Source organism: Elephantulus edwardii, unplaced genomic scaffold (genome assembly GCF_000299155.1).
Source record: "Elephantulus edwardii isolate Elephantulus edwardi_28Jun2011 unplaced genomic scaffold, EleEdw1.0 scaffold00043, whole genome shotgun sequence".
NCBI classification, from domain to species: Eukaryota; Metazoa; Chordata; class Mammalia; order Macroscelidea; family Macroscelididae; genus Elephantulus; species Elephantulus edwardii.
Genome location: NW_006399793.1, coordinates 15,769,940 through 15,785,465, shown reverse-complemented (window position 1 = coordinate 15,785,465; position 15,526 = coordinate 15,769,940). Strand labels below are relative to the sequence as shown.

At 42.3% G+C, this 15,526-nt stretch overlaps 2 protein-coding genes across 2 annotated transcripts in view; one reads left to right on the top strand and one right to left on the bottom strand.

The window, feature by feature from the left end:
* LOC102866853 (coiled-coil-helix-coiled-coil-helix domain-containing protein 1-like) overlaps positions 1 to 7,059 on the bottom strand; it is a 20,452-nt gene extending 13,393 nt beyond the window's left edge. The window contains exon 1 of the mRNA XM_006885394.1: positions 6,993 to 7,059. Within this exon, the coding sequence (XP_006885456.1) occupies positions 6,993 to 7,059 (67 nt within the window). The remainder of the gene's footprint in view (positions 1 to 6,992) is intronic.
* A 101-nt stretch (positions 7,060 to 7,160) lies between these two features.
* Positions 7,161 to 15,526, top strand: part of ELL2 (elongation factor, RNA polymerase II, 2) — an 85,133-nt gene continuing 76,767 nt past the window's right edge. The window contains exon 1 of the mRNA XM_006885374.1: positions 7,161 to 7,307. Within this exon, the coding sequence (XP_006885436.1) occupies positions 7,161 to 7,307 (147 nt within the window). The remainder of the gene's footprint in view (positions 7,308 to 15,526) is intronic.

The window sequence follows — 15,526 nt, the reverse complement described above, 5'->3', positions numbered from 1 at the left end:
TAGAGAGAGACATCATACTGGGTAGAGTGGAGGGACAGGGCAGGAGGGGAAGACCCTCTATGAGGTGGATTGATTCAGTGACTGGGGTAATCGGGATGTGTGTGTCAGAGGCAATGAGATTGGCACAGGATAGAGCAGAGTTTAGGGCTGTTGTACATAGTGTCGCTATGAGTTGCAAACGACTCAACGGCACATAACAACAACAACAACAACAACACGAACATCACAACTTGACTATTGTTTCAGGCTGGTGTAATGCACACAATACTTTCAGAAAACAAGTAGAGACACATCATAGTGCATTCCCCTTTACACTGCTCTTGTATCACTAATTACGCATGATCATGTTTCCTTTTATACTTAAAAGCTGAGAAAGAGGAAAATATAAACATTGTTCTTGATAGGTGCCTTCTAGTCAGTTCTGACTCAGGATGAACATTACCCACTCCTGTGCTATTCTGACAGGAGAGTTTGAGCCTCTTGCAGCCACTATCAATCTATCATCCTATTTTTCCATAATTCTCCACTGTATCAATCATGATGTTCTTTTCCAATAGCTCTTAGTATCATATCCAAAGTACCTGAGACAGATCTCAACATTCTTCTAAGGAGTACTCTGGCTATATTTCTTCTAAGAAATACTTTTTCTTAAAAAAAGGACATATTTCAATCTGTGGCATATCCATTATTCTTTGCCAAATCAATAATTTAAAAGCATTGGTTCTGTTTTTTGTTGTTGTTGAGTGCTGTCGAGTAAGAATCATAGCGACTCTATGAACTGATCTGAATCCTGTCATATCCTGGGCCATCTGCATCATCTCTTACTTGAACCATTGCTGCAGTTTTTACTGTATCAATCCATCCACTTCAGAGTCTTTCTCTATTTAGTTTACCCTCCACCTTTCTAAGAATGATATCGCTTTTCAAGGAACAGCCTTTTCTAGCAACATGCCCAAAGTATGTGAGAGGAAGCTTTGTCATTCTCTCTCTCTCCCTCTCTCTCTCTCTCTCTATATATATACAGAGAGAGAGAGAGAGAGAGAGGGAGAGAGAGAGAGAGAGAGAGTTGTGGTTGTTGTTATGTGCCGTCGATTCGCTTGCAACTCACAGTGACCCTATGTACAACAGCCCTAAACTCTGCTCTGTCCTGTGCCAATCGCACTGTCTCTGATATATCCATCCCAAATACCCCAGTCACTGACTCAATCCACCTCATAGAGGGCCTTCCTATGCTGCACTGTCCCTCCACCTTCCCAAGCATGATGTCCCTCTCCAAGGACCAGTCACTCCTTACAACATGTCCAAAGTATGTCAGAGAAAGCCTCAGAATTCTTGCCTCCAAGAAGAAGCCTGGTTTAACCTTCTCCAGGATGAATCTGTTTGTTTTCTTGGCAGTCCATGGTACATTCAATACTCTTCTCCAGCACCACAACTCAAAGGCATCAACTCTCATTCTAGCCTTCCTAGTCATTGTCCAACTCTCTGATGCATAAGAAGTGATTGCAAAGACCATGGCCTCTATCAGATGCACCTTAGTCTCCAGAGAAACACCACTGTTCTTCAGAACTTTGGAAAGGTCCCTAACAGCAGACCTTCCCATCGCAATACATCTTTTAAATTCCTGGCTGCTGGTGCCAAGGGTGTTGACTGTGGAGCCAAGCAAACTAACGCTGTGAACAATCTCAATCTCTTCCCCATCCATCCTGATGCTGCCAATTGGTCCAGTGGTGAGAATCTTTGTCTTCTTGACATTGAGCCTCAATCTATATTGAAGGCTGCAGTCCTTGACCCTCTGCAACAAGCGCTTCAGGTCCTCTTCAGTTTCAGCAAGTAGGGTTGTGTAATCTGCATAACGCAGATTTTTGATAGATCTTCCACCAATCCTGATGTCGCATTTCTCCTCATAGAGCCCAGACTTCCGGATAATCTATTCTGCATACAGGTTGAAAAGGTATGGTAACAGGACATATCCCTGGCATACGCCCTTCCCAATTTTGAACCATGCAGTGTTCCCTTGCTCCATTCTGATGACTGCCTCTTGGTACAAGTGTAGGTTTCACATTAGCATGATCAAGTGTTCTGGGATTCCCATTCCTCTGAGAGTCAGCCACAGTTTGTTATGATCCACACAGTCAAACACCTTTGCATAATCAACGAAAGACAGATAGACATTCCTCTGGTATTCCCTGCTTTCAGCCAATCTCCACTAACATTAGCTACAGTATCTCTTGTACCATGACCTCTTCTAAACCCAGCCTGGACTTCTGGTAGTTCTCTGCTAATGTGCTGTTACAGTCGTTTTTGGACAATCTTCAGTAGAATCTTGCTCGCATATGAAATCAATGATATTGTTCTATAATTTCCACACTCTGTTGGGTCACCCTTCTTTGGGATGGGAACAAATATAGATCTCTTTCAGCTTGCCAAGTGGTTGTTCTCTAGATTTCTTGGCACAACCTGGTGAGTAAGTCCAGGGCAGCATCTGTTAGCTGAAGTATGTCAATTGGTATAACATCTATATCTAGGGCCTTAGTTTTTGCTATTTCCTTCAAAGCAGCTTGAACTTCTTCCTTCATCACCATAGGCTCTTGCTCATATGTTGTTTCATTAAGTTCTTCTGTGTCAGGGAGCTCTGGTGTCCTAGTGGCAAGAAGGTGCACTGCAATCCCAAAGGAGCGTGGTTTGAATCCACCAGATGCTCTGCTGGAGAAGAAGGGGCAATCTCCTCCTGTACCAGTCAGATCTGATTTGACGGTACATGCACAAAAATTAATGTTGTTGTTGTTATGTGCCGTCAAGTCGCTTTGCAACTCATAGCGACCCTATGTACAACAGCCCTAAACTCTGCTGTGTCCTGTGCCAATCGCCCCATCTCCGATACACCCATCTCAATTACACCAGTCACTGAATCAATCCACCTCATAGAGGGCCTTCCCCTCCTGTGCTGTCCCTTTACCCTACCAAGCATGATGTCCCTCTCCAAGAACTGGTCCCTCCTTACAACATGTCCGAAGTATGTGTTGTACACAGGGTTTTCAGAGGCCTGCTATTTCAGAAGTTGATGGCCAATCCTTCTTCCTATTCTGTCTTAATCTGAATGTTCAGATTTAGAGAAGTATCAGACAGACCAAAGTTTTACAGAAAAGCGAAAGATATATCCCTTATTGTAGAGTTAACCATTTGTATCTGTGTTGTCCCTGCCCTTGGCACACGTGTCTTTACTCATTTATTTCCCTGTTCCCCCATCCACCAGCCACCAGGATACCCATCCACTTCTACCCACTCCCTTCAACATCCATCTCCCGTTGTCCTGCCCTTGATCTGATAGCTCATATCTGAAGCTTTCTTGGCTTTTGTGTCTGCCAATTCCTTTTGATACAGCGATTCAGTATATTCTTTCCATCTTCTTTTAATACTTCCTGGATCATTTAATATTCTACCTAAAGCATCCTTGGAGATTATATATATATTCATGGGATATATTAAGCACTCTTCTACTTTTCTCCAATACCACAAGGCATCGAGTTTTCTGTCATTCAGTTCTCAGATGCAAAGCATATTGGAAAGACTATACTTCCAATCAGGGAGCTCTGGTGGCCTAGTGGTAAGAAGCTGTAAAGCAATCCTAAAAGCACATGGTTTTGTTACACCAGTTGCTCTGTGGGAGAAGGATGGACAATGTCCTCTAGTGTGATTTACTGTCTCTGAAAACCCACTGGAGGGTTGGTTCTGACTCAAAGGCACACAACAACATGCCTTGAATCAGTAATATCTTAGACTTAGTCTTCTTTATCTATTTTCCAGCTTTCACACACATCTGATGTGATGATTTAAGTCCATTTTTTTTCTTTGCAAGCAAAGAGGTCTTAGGCAACAAATGGACCAGTGCAAAACACTGTTTGGTTGTTTGACTGTTGTTTCTGTGGGCATTGACTATGGGTCTAAGTAAAATAATATCCTTGAAAATGTTAATATTGTCCGTGCTTATCATAATTTGCATACGGGTTCAATTGTGGAGATTTTTACGTTGTCTTTCTTGAGGTGTAATCCATCTTAAAGGTTGTAGTCTTTGATCTTCAAGTTCTCTTTAGTTGTAGTAATCATGGTACTTTTACTTCAAATAACAACTTGTTCTAATAATGTGTTGTTGCTGGTGGTTGGTTATCAAGTAAATTCTGATTCATGGCAAGTTCAGATGCACAGAATAGAGCTGTTGCAAGAGGTTTTCAAGGTTGTCACTTCTCAAAAGCACATAGCCAAGCTAGTCCTCTGGGGCTATTGACTACTAAAAGACAGAGTTTCCTGCTAAAATAGGGAATATGAAAAAAAAATCCAACCATAATTAAGAAGAAAAAAAAATCAATTACTAGGTAAATGGTCACAGGTCAGACATTTGAAAACTACGGTGAAAACCAGCTTCCTCTCCCCTCCTCTCACCCTTTGCTGTCATCAGAAGTTCTTGGTAAAGACACTATAAACAAAGATTGCATGTAGGGTGGGGGTTTTACCCTCTTCACTGGAAAGGCTGTGGGATGCAGGTTTTACTTGTTCTGGTCAACCCTTTCCAAATAATTAGAGTTTTAGATATATGGTCAGTTGCTTCCATGATGATCAACACAAAATAGCACTGTATACATAAATTATGGTTAAAGTATTTTTTAGACTATAATTCATTTAGATATAAACTATTTGAGTAAGACATTGTCTTATATAGTGTTGTTACAACAGAAATACTACAAGTGGGTAGCTTTAACAAAAACTATTTTTCTCACTTTTTAGGAGGACAGAATCCAAATTAAGGGCACAGGATCTAGGAGAAGGGAGACTTTCTGTCTCTGCCAGCTCTAGGGGATTTTTTTTCTCCCTTTTCTTTTTCTATTTCTAGATTGCTTGTTGAGTATGTGGTGCGTTTCTTTCCCTTCATTTACCCTGGCTGACTGGCTTAATTTGCTTTTATATCTCGAAATAGATTAAGATACACCCTATACTAATACTATCTCAATAACATAAAGAAAACCTATTCCTAAATGGGATTGTAATCACAGGTTAGGATTTACAATATAATGCATATATATTTTGGGAGTGACACAATTCATTCCCTAACAGGCTTGGAATTTCTGAAAGTTTTTTAAAAGCTGATATTTTAAAATTATAATTTTTTTGAAAGTTGAAAAACCTGGTGATAAAACTTCTGTTTTGTTCTTCAAAGTAAAATTCTTAATCCATTTTTGGGTTGCTTTATTTTTTCCATGCATTGAATTTAAGATAATTAACATTCTGTGTTTAGCAATGAAGAAAATGAAATTAACAGTGTTAATCATGTTTTAACAACTAGCCAATTCTAGTAGATTGAACTCAAGCCAATTTACAAACTGCTGTCTTGTGGAAGAATACTTAATACAGGTGTTTCCACTTAACCCACTCTCTGTAGAAGGATTCTGTAATTTATATTATACACACATTGCTTGACAGAATCTGCAGTCTTTGGAATTTATTATGATGAGGAGTGGAATCATGAAAACCAGTCACTTGGATATTCCTTGGAAATCATGGTCTTAAGTGGCTTACTCCCTAGGGAGTCATGCTACTAACCCAGAAGGAGTGTTTTTCTGAAGGTTCAAATCACCAGTGGATTTGAGAAAGAGAAGTGATCTTCTCGGGTGCGATTTATAGCCTCTAAAAACCTGCTATGTATCATTCCGACAATTTTATTTAAAAAGACTGTGAATCACTGATCGCCTATAATAATTCCTTCTGAGGAATCTGCAAAACGAGTTTTATAATTTAACATAAATAACGGTATCTCAAATAAAATTAAAAAAATTAAAAATGTACATCTGTCCTTCAAGTCATCCAATGGTTTGCTCTTTATCTCTTAATCAACCAGTTAATTCTTTCTAAGTATGTCTGTCAGTATATCCAAATACTGCCTGAAGAGAGCTCTTGATTATGTGCCCTCCCCTAGCTCTGCCTACACAAGGAGCAACTTGAGGAATGGAAAATATGTCACGCCTCCCCACCACCCCTGCACCACCATTAGTCTCCACAGCTCATATCTCCTGGCCTTAAACTAGAGATTTTTCCTACTTCCCTACCATAGAAACTGGAGCTACAACAGAACTGGAGGATGAGATATGTCAATATTTCTTTTAATTTGGGTCAGACACAGTTTTTCTATTCCTTGGCAGTGCTTTGAACAGAGATACTACCCAACCAATAATTAATTTTTTTTTCTCACAGAAAAGCCCAAACTTGACTCTATGGAGAGGTCTGAAGGAACAGAATATGCTCCTCAGAGATCACAGCTGGACATGGCAGGAAAAGACTGAAGTTAAATTCTCTATAATGCTATGTCTGCCAAACTGTAAACTTTAGAGATTGTTTGGTACTAAGATGCTTCGCACAATGTAACACAACTTTTAACACCTATAATAGACCTACTGATTGCAAGCAGCACTAGAATGAATCTTTAAGGAGTGGCTCTCCAGTGACTCCGCCTACTGCCTCTTCCTTCATAAACACAAATCAACCTCCATCATCTCCTAAGAAGCCGTCGAGGGGCAGTCTTTATTTGGAGAATGCTCTCCCCCCAGCTCCCGCTCCCCACCCTCAACCCCGACCCCACCCCTTGCACAATCGAAGGAACCTTGCCTACTCTCCTGCTGTCTACTACTGTCTCCAAGGGCCAGGACTAGAAGTAGCCAAAGTAGGTAAGCTGAATCCCCAATTAGTAGGGGATCTCCCAAGTCCGCCTGACCAATGGCAGCCGGCGAATCAAGACAACTAGACGTGACGTAAGAAGTGATTAAGTTGGAGCGTCACCTCGACGTCAGTCTTTAGCTTCTCTCGGACGTCCCGTCCCAGGAGCAAAACTCCAGCGACTTTGGGCCCCGCCCCCGTGAGAGCGAAAGATGACCAATAAGAGCGGCGCGGAGGGGATCGGGGCCAATGAGGCGATCCCGGGGCGGGGCGCGGGGGCTAGAGGGTGGGGCGGGTGGCGGCGGTGGCTGCCGGAGGTCTGGCCCGGAGCAGTATATGACTGTACGTCAGCAGCGGCATGGCCGTAGCTGTGGCGGCGGCTGCAGAAGCCCGAGCAACCGAGGCCGCAGTGGAGGCTACAGCCAGAGCGGCGTCGGCACAGGCACCCCAGGGAGTTTAAGATGGCGGCAGGGGGGGCGGCGGGCCTGCGGGAGGAGAAACGCTACGGGCTGTCTTGCGGACGGCTGGGACAAGACAACATCACTGTACTGCATGTGAAGCTCACGGAGACGGCGATCCGGGCGCTCGAGACCTACCAGAGCCAGAAGGTGAGCAGACAGACCAGGCGGGCTTGGGGAGGGCGAGGGCGCCCTTTGCGCCCCCTGCGTCTCGCTGTGGCCCGCCAGCCCAGCGCGGGCGGGCGCGGGTGAGGGAACGGCTGCCCTGCCGGCAGCACCCGCGGTGGCAAGGCTGGACAGGGCCGGGCACGGTCGCTGACACCGCCGTCCCGGGCCGCCTGGGTACCGGGCTTAGGAAGGAGGACGGACGGGCGGCCCCTGGCGGCGGGGCCGAGGCAGCCGCAGCTCTGACTCGGGTGCGCCGCCGCAGCGGGACTTTCCGACGGTGCCCTCGGGTTTCCTGGTGGTTCTACCCCGAGGAGGGAGAGACCCGCTCGAGGAGGGAGAGATCCGCTGGGGGAGACCAAGTGAAACGGCCGCGCTTCCCATGGCGGAGGTGGGGGCGCCTGCGGCGTACCACTTCCCCACCCGGGAGCACGGCTGTCTACATCTTGGGGGGTAACACACCGGTACTGTAGAGCAGTAGAAACCGGGTCGGAGGCCCTCCGCTGACAGGGGACACCCCTTGTGCTTTCATGGACTTGGCAACACGCGCGCTCACTGGGAGGGGCACACAGTGTACTCGCAGACATCTATCGGGCACCGGCTTTCTTACGTGGAGCGAGGGGACACACTGGGGTACCTCGCCTTCCCGGAGACGCACCGGGACAGGGGACAACAACACCGCGCAGGAGAGACGCCCGAGGAACTAGCCCTCTCCCAGGAACAGGACAGAATCCTGGGCGAGAGACTCGCTGAACCTCCGCGCTCGGGAAAGAGGAGCGGAGCCGCGTCTCAGGGTGACTCATGGACACAGGCGCTGAGTCGGTGGGGATCACCTCTCACTCAGCTTTCCCGGACCCTAGGACACACATAATGTGTGTATGCCGCAACTGGAGAACAGACCCAAGGATACATTTTCACTCCGGAGGCAAAAAGTGGGAGAGAGACGGAGAAGAGAAGCCCCAGATCAAGGCACATGGGAAACTGTTTATGGACATGCAGTACTATGTGTAGCTGAGCAAGACAGTAGTGGACGCATTGCATAAGGAAAGTGAATTCCATACGGAGGACGAGTAACATTTTTTATTTACTCTGAGAGGAGAGACGGAGCAGGAAGGAGATACAACGCATAGCGGACATCTTGATAAATAGCCCAATCCATACCAAGGAAACATGCCCCAGTTGGCCTCATGGAAGAGGGACAGAGGGACACGCAGACATTGGCTTACATAGTTATACAAATACAAGTAGAGCACAGACTTAACATCTGTTGAGCTCCCACTAGTGCCAGGTAATTTAAGTGCATAGAGTCAAGTCAGAGGCAGAGCCACAGAAAAGGTGTGACCCTTTTACTGGCTGAGCTTGTGAACCTGAGAGAACTCAGAGAGACCTCTCATTTTGGGGCACACGAGGAGAGACACGTAGCTGTACATAAACCCGTGTGGTAAAGCAGGACAGACTCATGATCAGTGGAGAGCACTTCAAAGAGTTGGTTGAGTACGTGGATGTATATGCCAGGTCATATGTGTGTATTCACCAGAGAAGTTTATGTTGAAAAATGTTCCTAAACATTTAAGGGTGGAGGGATGGGAGAGTGGAAGCCCAGAAAGCTAACTTCCCACACGTGAAAAACAAAAATCTCAGAGAGAAAGCTTCTAGTATGGTTCATGCACACCCAGCAGTAGAGAGGCAAGGGAATACAAGAAATAGAAAACTGAGCATATGCTAGCTACTTCAGGCAGGTGCATGGGCAGGGAGGAGAGGAGCTCAGCGCTGAGTGGGAGGCCCATCTGGGGAAAAGCAGATAGGCACAGGGACAGAGGCAGACACTGGAGAGAAACTCAGCCCTGCAAAATGGAGTGATAAGCTTGACTGTTCCAAGAGGAGGGCGTGGGAAGGAATGACAGGGGGAGGAAGGTGGTTTAGGGGATGTAAAGAGAAGAACACAGGCAGCCTGAGGAGAAACCAGCAAGAGAGACCAACCCTTAGTCAGAAACTGACTCAGGGAAGAGAGAAAGATGGGCCCAAGAAGGGTGGGGAGAAGACACTGCTAGGAACTAGGGTTCAGCTAGCCCCCAGTGGGGATCGAATGGCAAACTGTACAATTGATTACAGTAAGAATGACAGAAACTGTGACTGATGGGGAAGATGTAGAGTGAGGAGACCCACATTGGGGGCGGGGGAGGGGGTGGAGAGGTGCCTCTGGGTGCAGCAAGAGGGCAGTAAGGTCCCTGAGGCTCACTGATCTGCTTCATGCCAGGGCGCTGACCAGGGGACTTCTGTTTGCTTTCCTACCTTTATGTGTGGTTTTCATTTCTGCCTCTTACACCCTAGTGTTTGCATGTTTGGGATTAAAGGTGGACTGTTTTGACTCTAAATTTGTATGCCAGTGAGATAGGAGATCAAATATTCTGTTTCTTTTGCAACTTTCCACTGAGTTCATATTTTTTAACAATTTTTACTTGTTTCTGATTGCTTCTTTTGCCTATTAAAACAATGCCATCTTTCCCCATCTCTCTGAATGTAAATCAATGAGTCTGATTAAAGTGAAGCAAAAGGAAAAGATTTTTTTTTTCCTGAGTCTTGCACCTTTCTGAGTGTGGGGCCAGGTAGGATTCTTTTTCTTATGAAAAGCTGGTGGTAGAAATGGTGGTGTGTAGGGGGAGGGGAGGAAATATGCTGACTTGGCCTCCGCAACTGGACACTGCCTTGTTCCTGACTTAACCAGCTCATGTCCTAACACTGAACTATGCACAGCTTCTGTCACTTCAACTCACAAAAAATGTTGTTTTTTTAAAAAAAGACATTAGGAAAAGCACAGATTAAAGTTTGGCTGCCAACATTGGAAGGATAAGTTGTAGTAAGAGACTGAAAAATAGAAATGAGACAATTCTGATTATCAAGATCCTAGGGAGGTTTTCAGTGAAGGCCTAACAAATAGGTCCTCCCTTCCCCTTCTACTGGCTCTGGTCAAACCAGGGTTCCTCCACGGGCACAGTAACATTTGCCAGCAGTGGAATTATGACTGAGGTGTGTTTTTTGTTTTTTTGGTTTTTTTATCCTTTTAGCATTATCAAATAAATCTCATGACTTTTAAGTTTTAGCTGATGTTTTGAGTCAGTATGCAAATGTCCAGTTGGAAGGTAGGTTCTGGGGTCAAACCTGTTCTCTCACCACTCTGTACTCATACAGGGAGGTGCTGGATGCTTAACAACTAGCGACATCAGCCTATGTAAGATGACTATTACTCGCCCACTTCTAATGGCTTTCTAAGGGCCAGGACTCATTTCCTAAATTAAGTACCAGAGAGTTCTTTTTTGTTCAGAAAATTGTTATCTATTTGACCTTCAGTTTCAGGGCGGGGGTGATTTTAGGAATTTTAGGAAGCTATGATCAAGAGAGAATTAAGAAGTTCTTTGGGTATAATTGAGTAAATCATTATAATTTACAGAAATAAGACCTTTAATAAAAAAATACTAGATCCTTATTGTTTCAATAATTTTGAAATATTGGCAAATACTGGCAAAATTCAAAAATATTGGCAAATAATTTAATTGACCAACATTGTTCAGGATTTCTGTTTTCAGAGAGTGAGTAAAGAATATTGTTTTGGGAAAATTCTGTACAGTCATGGGGGGGGGTGGATATTATAAATCCAGGAAAGAATTTTAATTAGATATCTTTTAAAAGTTATGTTCTTTTAATTTTGAATACGGAAGCAGTTTCAAATTGATTTTACATAAAGTGTTGATTCAAAAGTTATTTTCTTTATAGAATTCAAACATGTTAGTACTAATCTAGAAGGTATTACAAAACCTTTTAAAAAATCTGTATATATAGGTGTTTTTTGAATGAGGGGACAAGTTACTAAATAAAGAAATAAGATCACAAATTACAACTTTATAATCATTCTAAATTAGTGTCTATGATAATGTGGTCTACATAAGTTCTACATATCTTAAATAAACATATTACTATAATTATATATTTCTACCAAATGTATCCTAAAATTGTATTTTAAATAAAACCCCTAAATTTTAAAATAGCGTATTTTAGCTAATTTCCTCAGAAGTGTAGCTGGCTTTATTTTTGTATGTATGTAATTCATTTGTAGTAAGTTTTTTCCCTCCTTTAAACTATTTCTAGCTTCATTAGAGATACTTTTCCTATAGAGAAACTATTTAGCCATAGTATTGCAGGCAGTACATCATTAACAGTATATCAAGCTTTCAAATTCTTTTCTTCAGTGGACCACCAAAATCAGAAAACCACTGTAAAACCCAGTATCCATTTGATGCTCAGAACAGGCACAGTGTATAGTGAGGGTTGACATTTCACATTCAGCTTGTTGTTGAACAGCTTTTCACTAGCTAACCATGACTTTCAGAAAATGAAATGAAAATGGCAGAATTACTAGTCTAGAAGTCCATAATCTTAAAAACAAGAACCGCAGCTCTTTTGAGGGATGCCACCGAGGTGGAATCACAGCAAAGTCCAGAGTCCCTAACATACTGGTAACCAGTTTGTTGGGATCAGGTCCCAACAGGTCTCTGTGTTTATGGAAGGCAAATCTGTGTTGAAGGCAGAGAGGGAGAAGAGGACATTGAAACATAAAAACAAATTTTCGTTTTCTGCACTGCAAAGCATTTGTGACAAAGAGGTTTGCTCTATGTCTGTCATGGACTCCTGAGGACCAAGAGGAACTCTCTCAAAACTAGAAGGAAAGATGTTTTCTTCCACATTAATCGAGTCAGAAACATCAGTGATATTTGCCCCTTCCCTCCAAAACAACAGTCAAGTGTTCTATGTGTAAACATTACTAAAAGAGAGAAAAAGGTAAAACAAAGTTATGCATTTTTATAAACCTTGATTAAAAATATTTCAAGCTATACAAATCACTAGAAGTACACTGTTGTGTACATACTTCACTATGTATCTCTAACTCCTTTAGCTTTCTGAGTCTGATCTATTTTGGTATCTCCATTTTCTGTATATTTATTTCCACCCTTTAAAGGATGAGCTGCCTCCTTTTAGCCGTTAGGTACTTTGTCCTCGCTTCTTTGCCTCTGGATACCTATTCCCTCCATAGCCAGACTGTAAGTCTAAAAAGTCTCAGAGTTGAGAGGTTTTGTACACTCCCACTCTGGAGGAACAGATTTAGCAGATAACCTTGTGGAGCTCCTCTGTGACCCACCCTCCTCCTGGCTTTATCTCCTTTAACAACACTTTCTGCTTTTCTCTTGGAATCGAGGCAGCTCATGTGGTTTGGTCATTCTCTCTTGTCACACAAATAACAATTCATATTGAGTTACTATTTTCGGGATCTATCATTACTCTATCAGTTTAGTTTTTAAAGAAATATTTACTCAAAGTTTAAAGATGAGTATTGAAATCTTGTTATTACCCAACTAATTTGGGCCTTTGGTGTTAAGAGCTGAATTGTCAATCCTAAGGCAGGCAGTTCAAACATACCCATTGCTCTGAGGGAGAGTTATGGTCCTTCTCCTTCTCCATGATGTATAGCCTCTGAAAACCTGCAGGAGGTGCATTGACTCAGATTGTAACAGTAGGTTCAAGCATATCAGAGATTGTGAGGACATCATCATAGGATAGGGAAAGATTAACATCTGTTGTTCTTAAGGTCACTATGATTAGCAGCATTTGAAAACCACAGCCACTACTCACTTACCTATTGTCTTGTTATCTGACATTTTGCATTTACAACCATAGTAAAAAATCTGCTATCTGATTGTTTTGCATATTAACAATGTTTATCTGACAGTAACAAAGAATTCCAGAATGCTAGGGGAGAGTGCAACAACCTTAATTAGGCAGATGACATAACTTTGCTTGCAAAACTGAGGAAGGCCTAAAGGATTTGCTACAGAAAGTCAAGGACTGTGTCTTTATTATGATTGATGCTCAATATCAACAAAAGATTATGACCAAAGGGCCAATTGGCAGCATCATGATAGATGAAGAAGAGGTTGAGATTGTTAACAATTTTCAGCTTGCTTGGTTCTTCAGTCAACAGTCTTGGCATCAGCAGTCAGGAAATGAAAAGACGAATTGCATTAAAAAAATCTGCTGTCACGGACCTCTCCAGAATGCTAAAGAGCAAGGATATCAGTCTAGAAACTAAGGTGTGCCTGAAACAGGCCTTGATCTTCACAGTTACCTGTTATGCATGAGAGAGCTGGACAAACGACCAAAGAGGATGTACCTTTTGAGTTGTGGGGCTGGAGAAGAGACCAGTCCTTGGAGAAGGACATATGCTTGGAAAAGTGGAGGGACAGTGCAGGAAAGGAAGACCCCAGATGAGATTAACATAGTAACTGAGAGGAAGACTCCAGATGAGATGGATTGACATAGTAAGTGGGGTTATGAGGGTAGGTGTGTCAAAGACAGTGAGATTTGCCCAGAATAGAGCAGGGTTCAGAGGTACTGTGCATAGGGTCTCTATGAGTCATAGTCAACTCAATGGCACATTAACAACAACCACAAGAGAGCAGTGCTGGCTATGTGTCAACTACCATTTTACATAATGCCAAAATTTGAATAACAGTTTAATCTTTGGAATCTAAGCATATTGATCATTGAGAAGTGGTTGCATTGCAAAAAAAAAAAAAAAAGGTTTTCTGATCCTGAAGGTGAGGATTCTGTTAACACATTCTCTTGTTAACTCTAATTATTGGCTTGAGAAAATTTTTGTCTACCTTGATTAGTGTCGTCTAAGGAAATGATGGTGTTTTGAAAATTTGTGCAAATAACCAATTTCTTATAAAAATAATTCAGTATCTGTATTCCTTGATACTATTATTTTTATCAATTAAATATCCACAGTTATTTTATTGTCCCTCCTGGTAGTTCCTGTTAGTGCTTTACTTGGTCTTCACTGATCTCACAGTCATGTAGCAAGTGTATTTCCTCACCGTAGCCTTGTTTCATCCAGGTGAACTTGCCAGAATTTTAGCTTTAAGAGGATCACCGGGGATAACGGGGGGGGGGGGGGGGGGGGGGGGGAGCGGCAAAGAAAAGACTCATACCTTGCTTTTCCCCTATCTCCATCCTTTTCTTCTTGCCTCAAGCATGGGTATGTGTGAGAGAGACAGACATAGACACACTAAGAAAGGAAACTCTCCTTAAGGTATTACTTAAGCATCAAAACCAGTTTGTGTAGTGCTGATATTACAGTCTAATGGGCACTCAAGACATATTTATTAAGTAAAACAATAATATGATTTGTATTAGCAGAAGCTTTTTGTTATATTTAAAATATAGCCAGGTTTAATTTAATCTTACCAATTTTGAACTGAAACCTACATTCAGTATGAGTTTGATTTTTAAAGTGTTGTGTTTTTTGTTTGTTTTCAAGTAAAGTTCATGCTCCATGTTACCATATATGTTTGGTAAATTTATTGAAATGATTGATCAGGTACTCCTAGCAAAATAGGGTACTCCTTCCAGTGAAAAGCAGTAGCCAGATTGCCTCAAAAGATAGACAAGGAAGCTTGGCACCAGAAATAGGAAGAGAAAGAAAGAACATATGTGAAGGATTGGAACATGTTCAAGAACAGAATTTAAAAGGAAAGGGGAGTAGAATTCTTGGAATGATTTACAGGAAAGCTTACTGAGGACAATTACCAGATCTAGCCTTTCTATTTGCTGTTTGCACTTGTAAATGATTGAGGAAGCATGCCTTACAGTGCTTATTGGGTAAGATATGATTAAAGCCAGCAGAGGGAGGAAAATGAGAATTCATCTGGGTAGTTTTTGAGTTTATACTGACCCTGATTTCTGCCACAAAGAGATTGAAGAGCCATACCAGAGCCCAGCCCACATCTTTGCCAGTTTTAGACAAATAAATTTAGAGTGTTTAAGAAGATACCCCTAAAACTTCATGAGCAGCGTTTTAGAAAAAGAACCATTGTCCATATGGCTTTCAGAAAACCATGTGTATAACCTGAAGTTTGACTGTCCTCATACCTCAGCTTCTTAAAACATTTCTCATTACTTACACAAAAATCTAGGAAAGTAGAACTGTAGTGGAATACAATAAATAAAGCTGTATGTTCACAGCTAAATTAAAACTGGAAAATGTGGCATAATTCAGATCAGATTTACCAGGGAGTATTAATCTTCTTTCTTTCTTTCTTTCTTTCTTTCTTTCTTTCTTTCTTTCTTTCTTTCTTTCTTTCTTTCTTTCT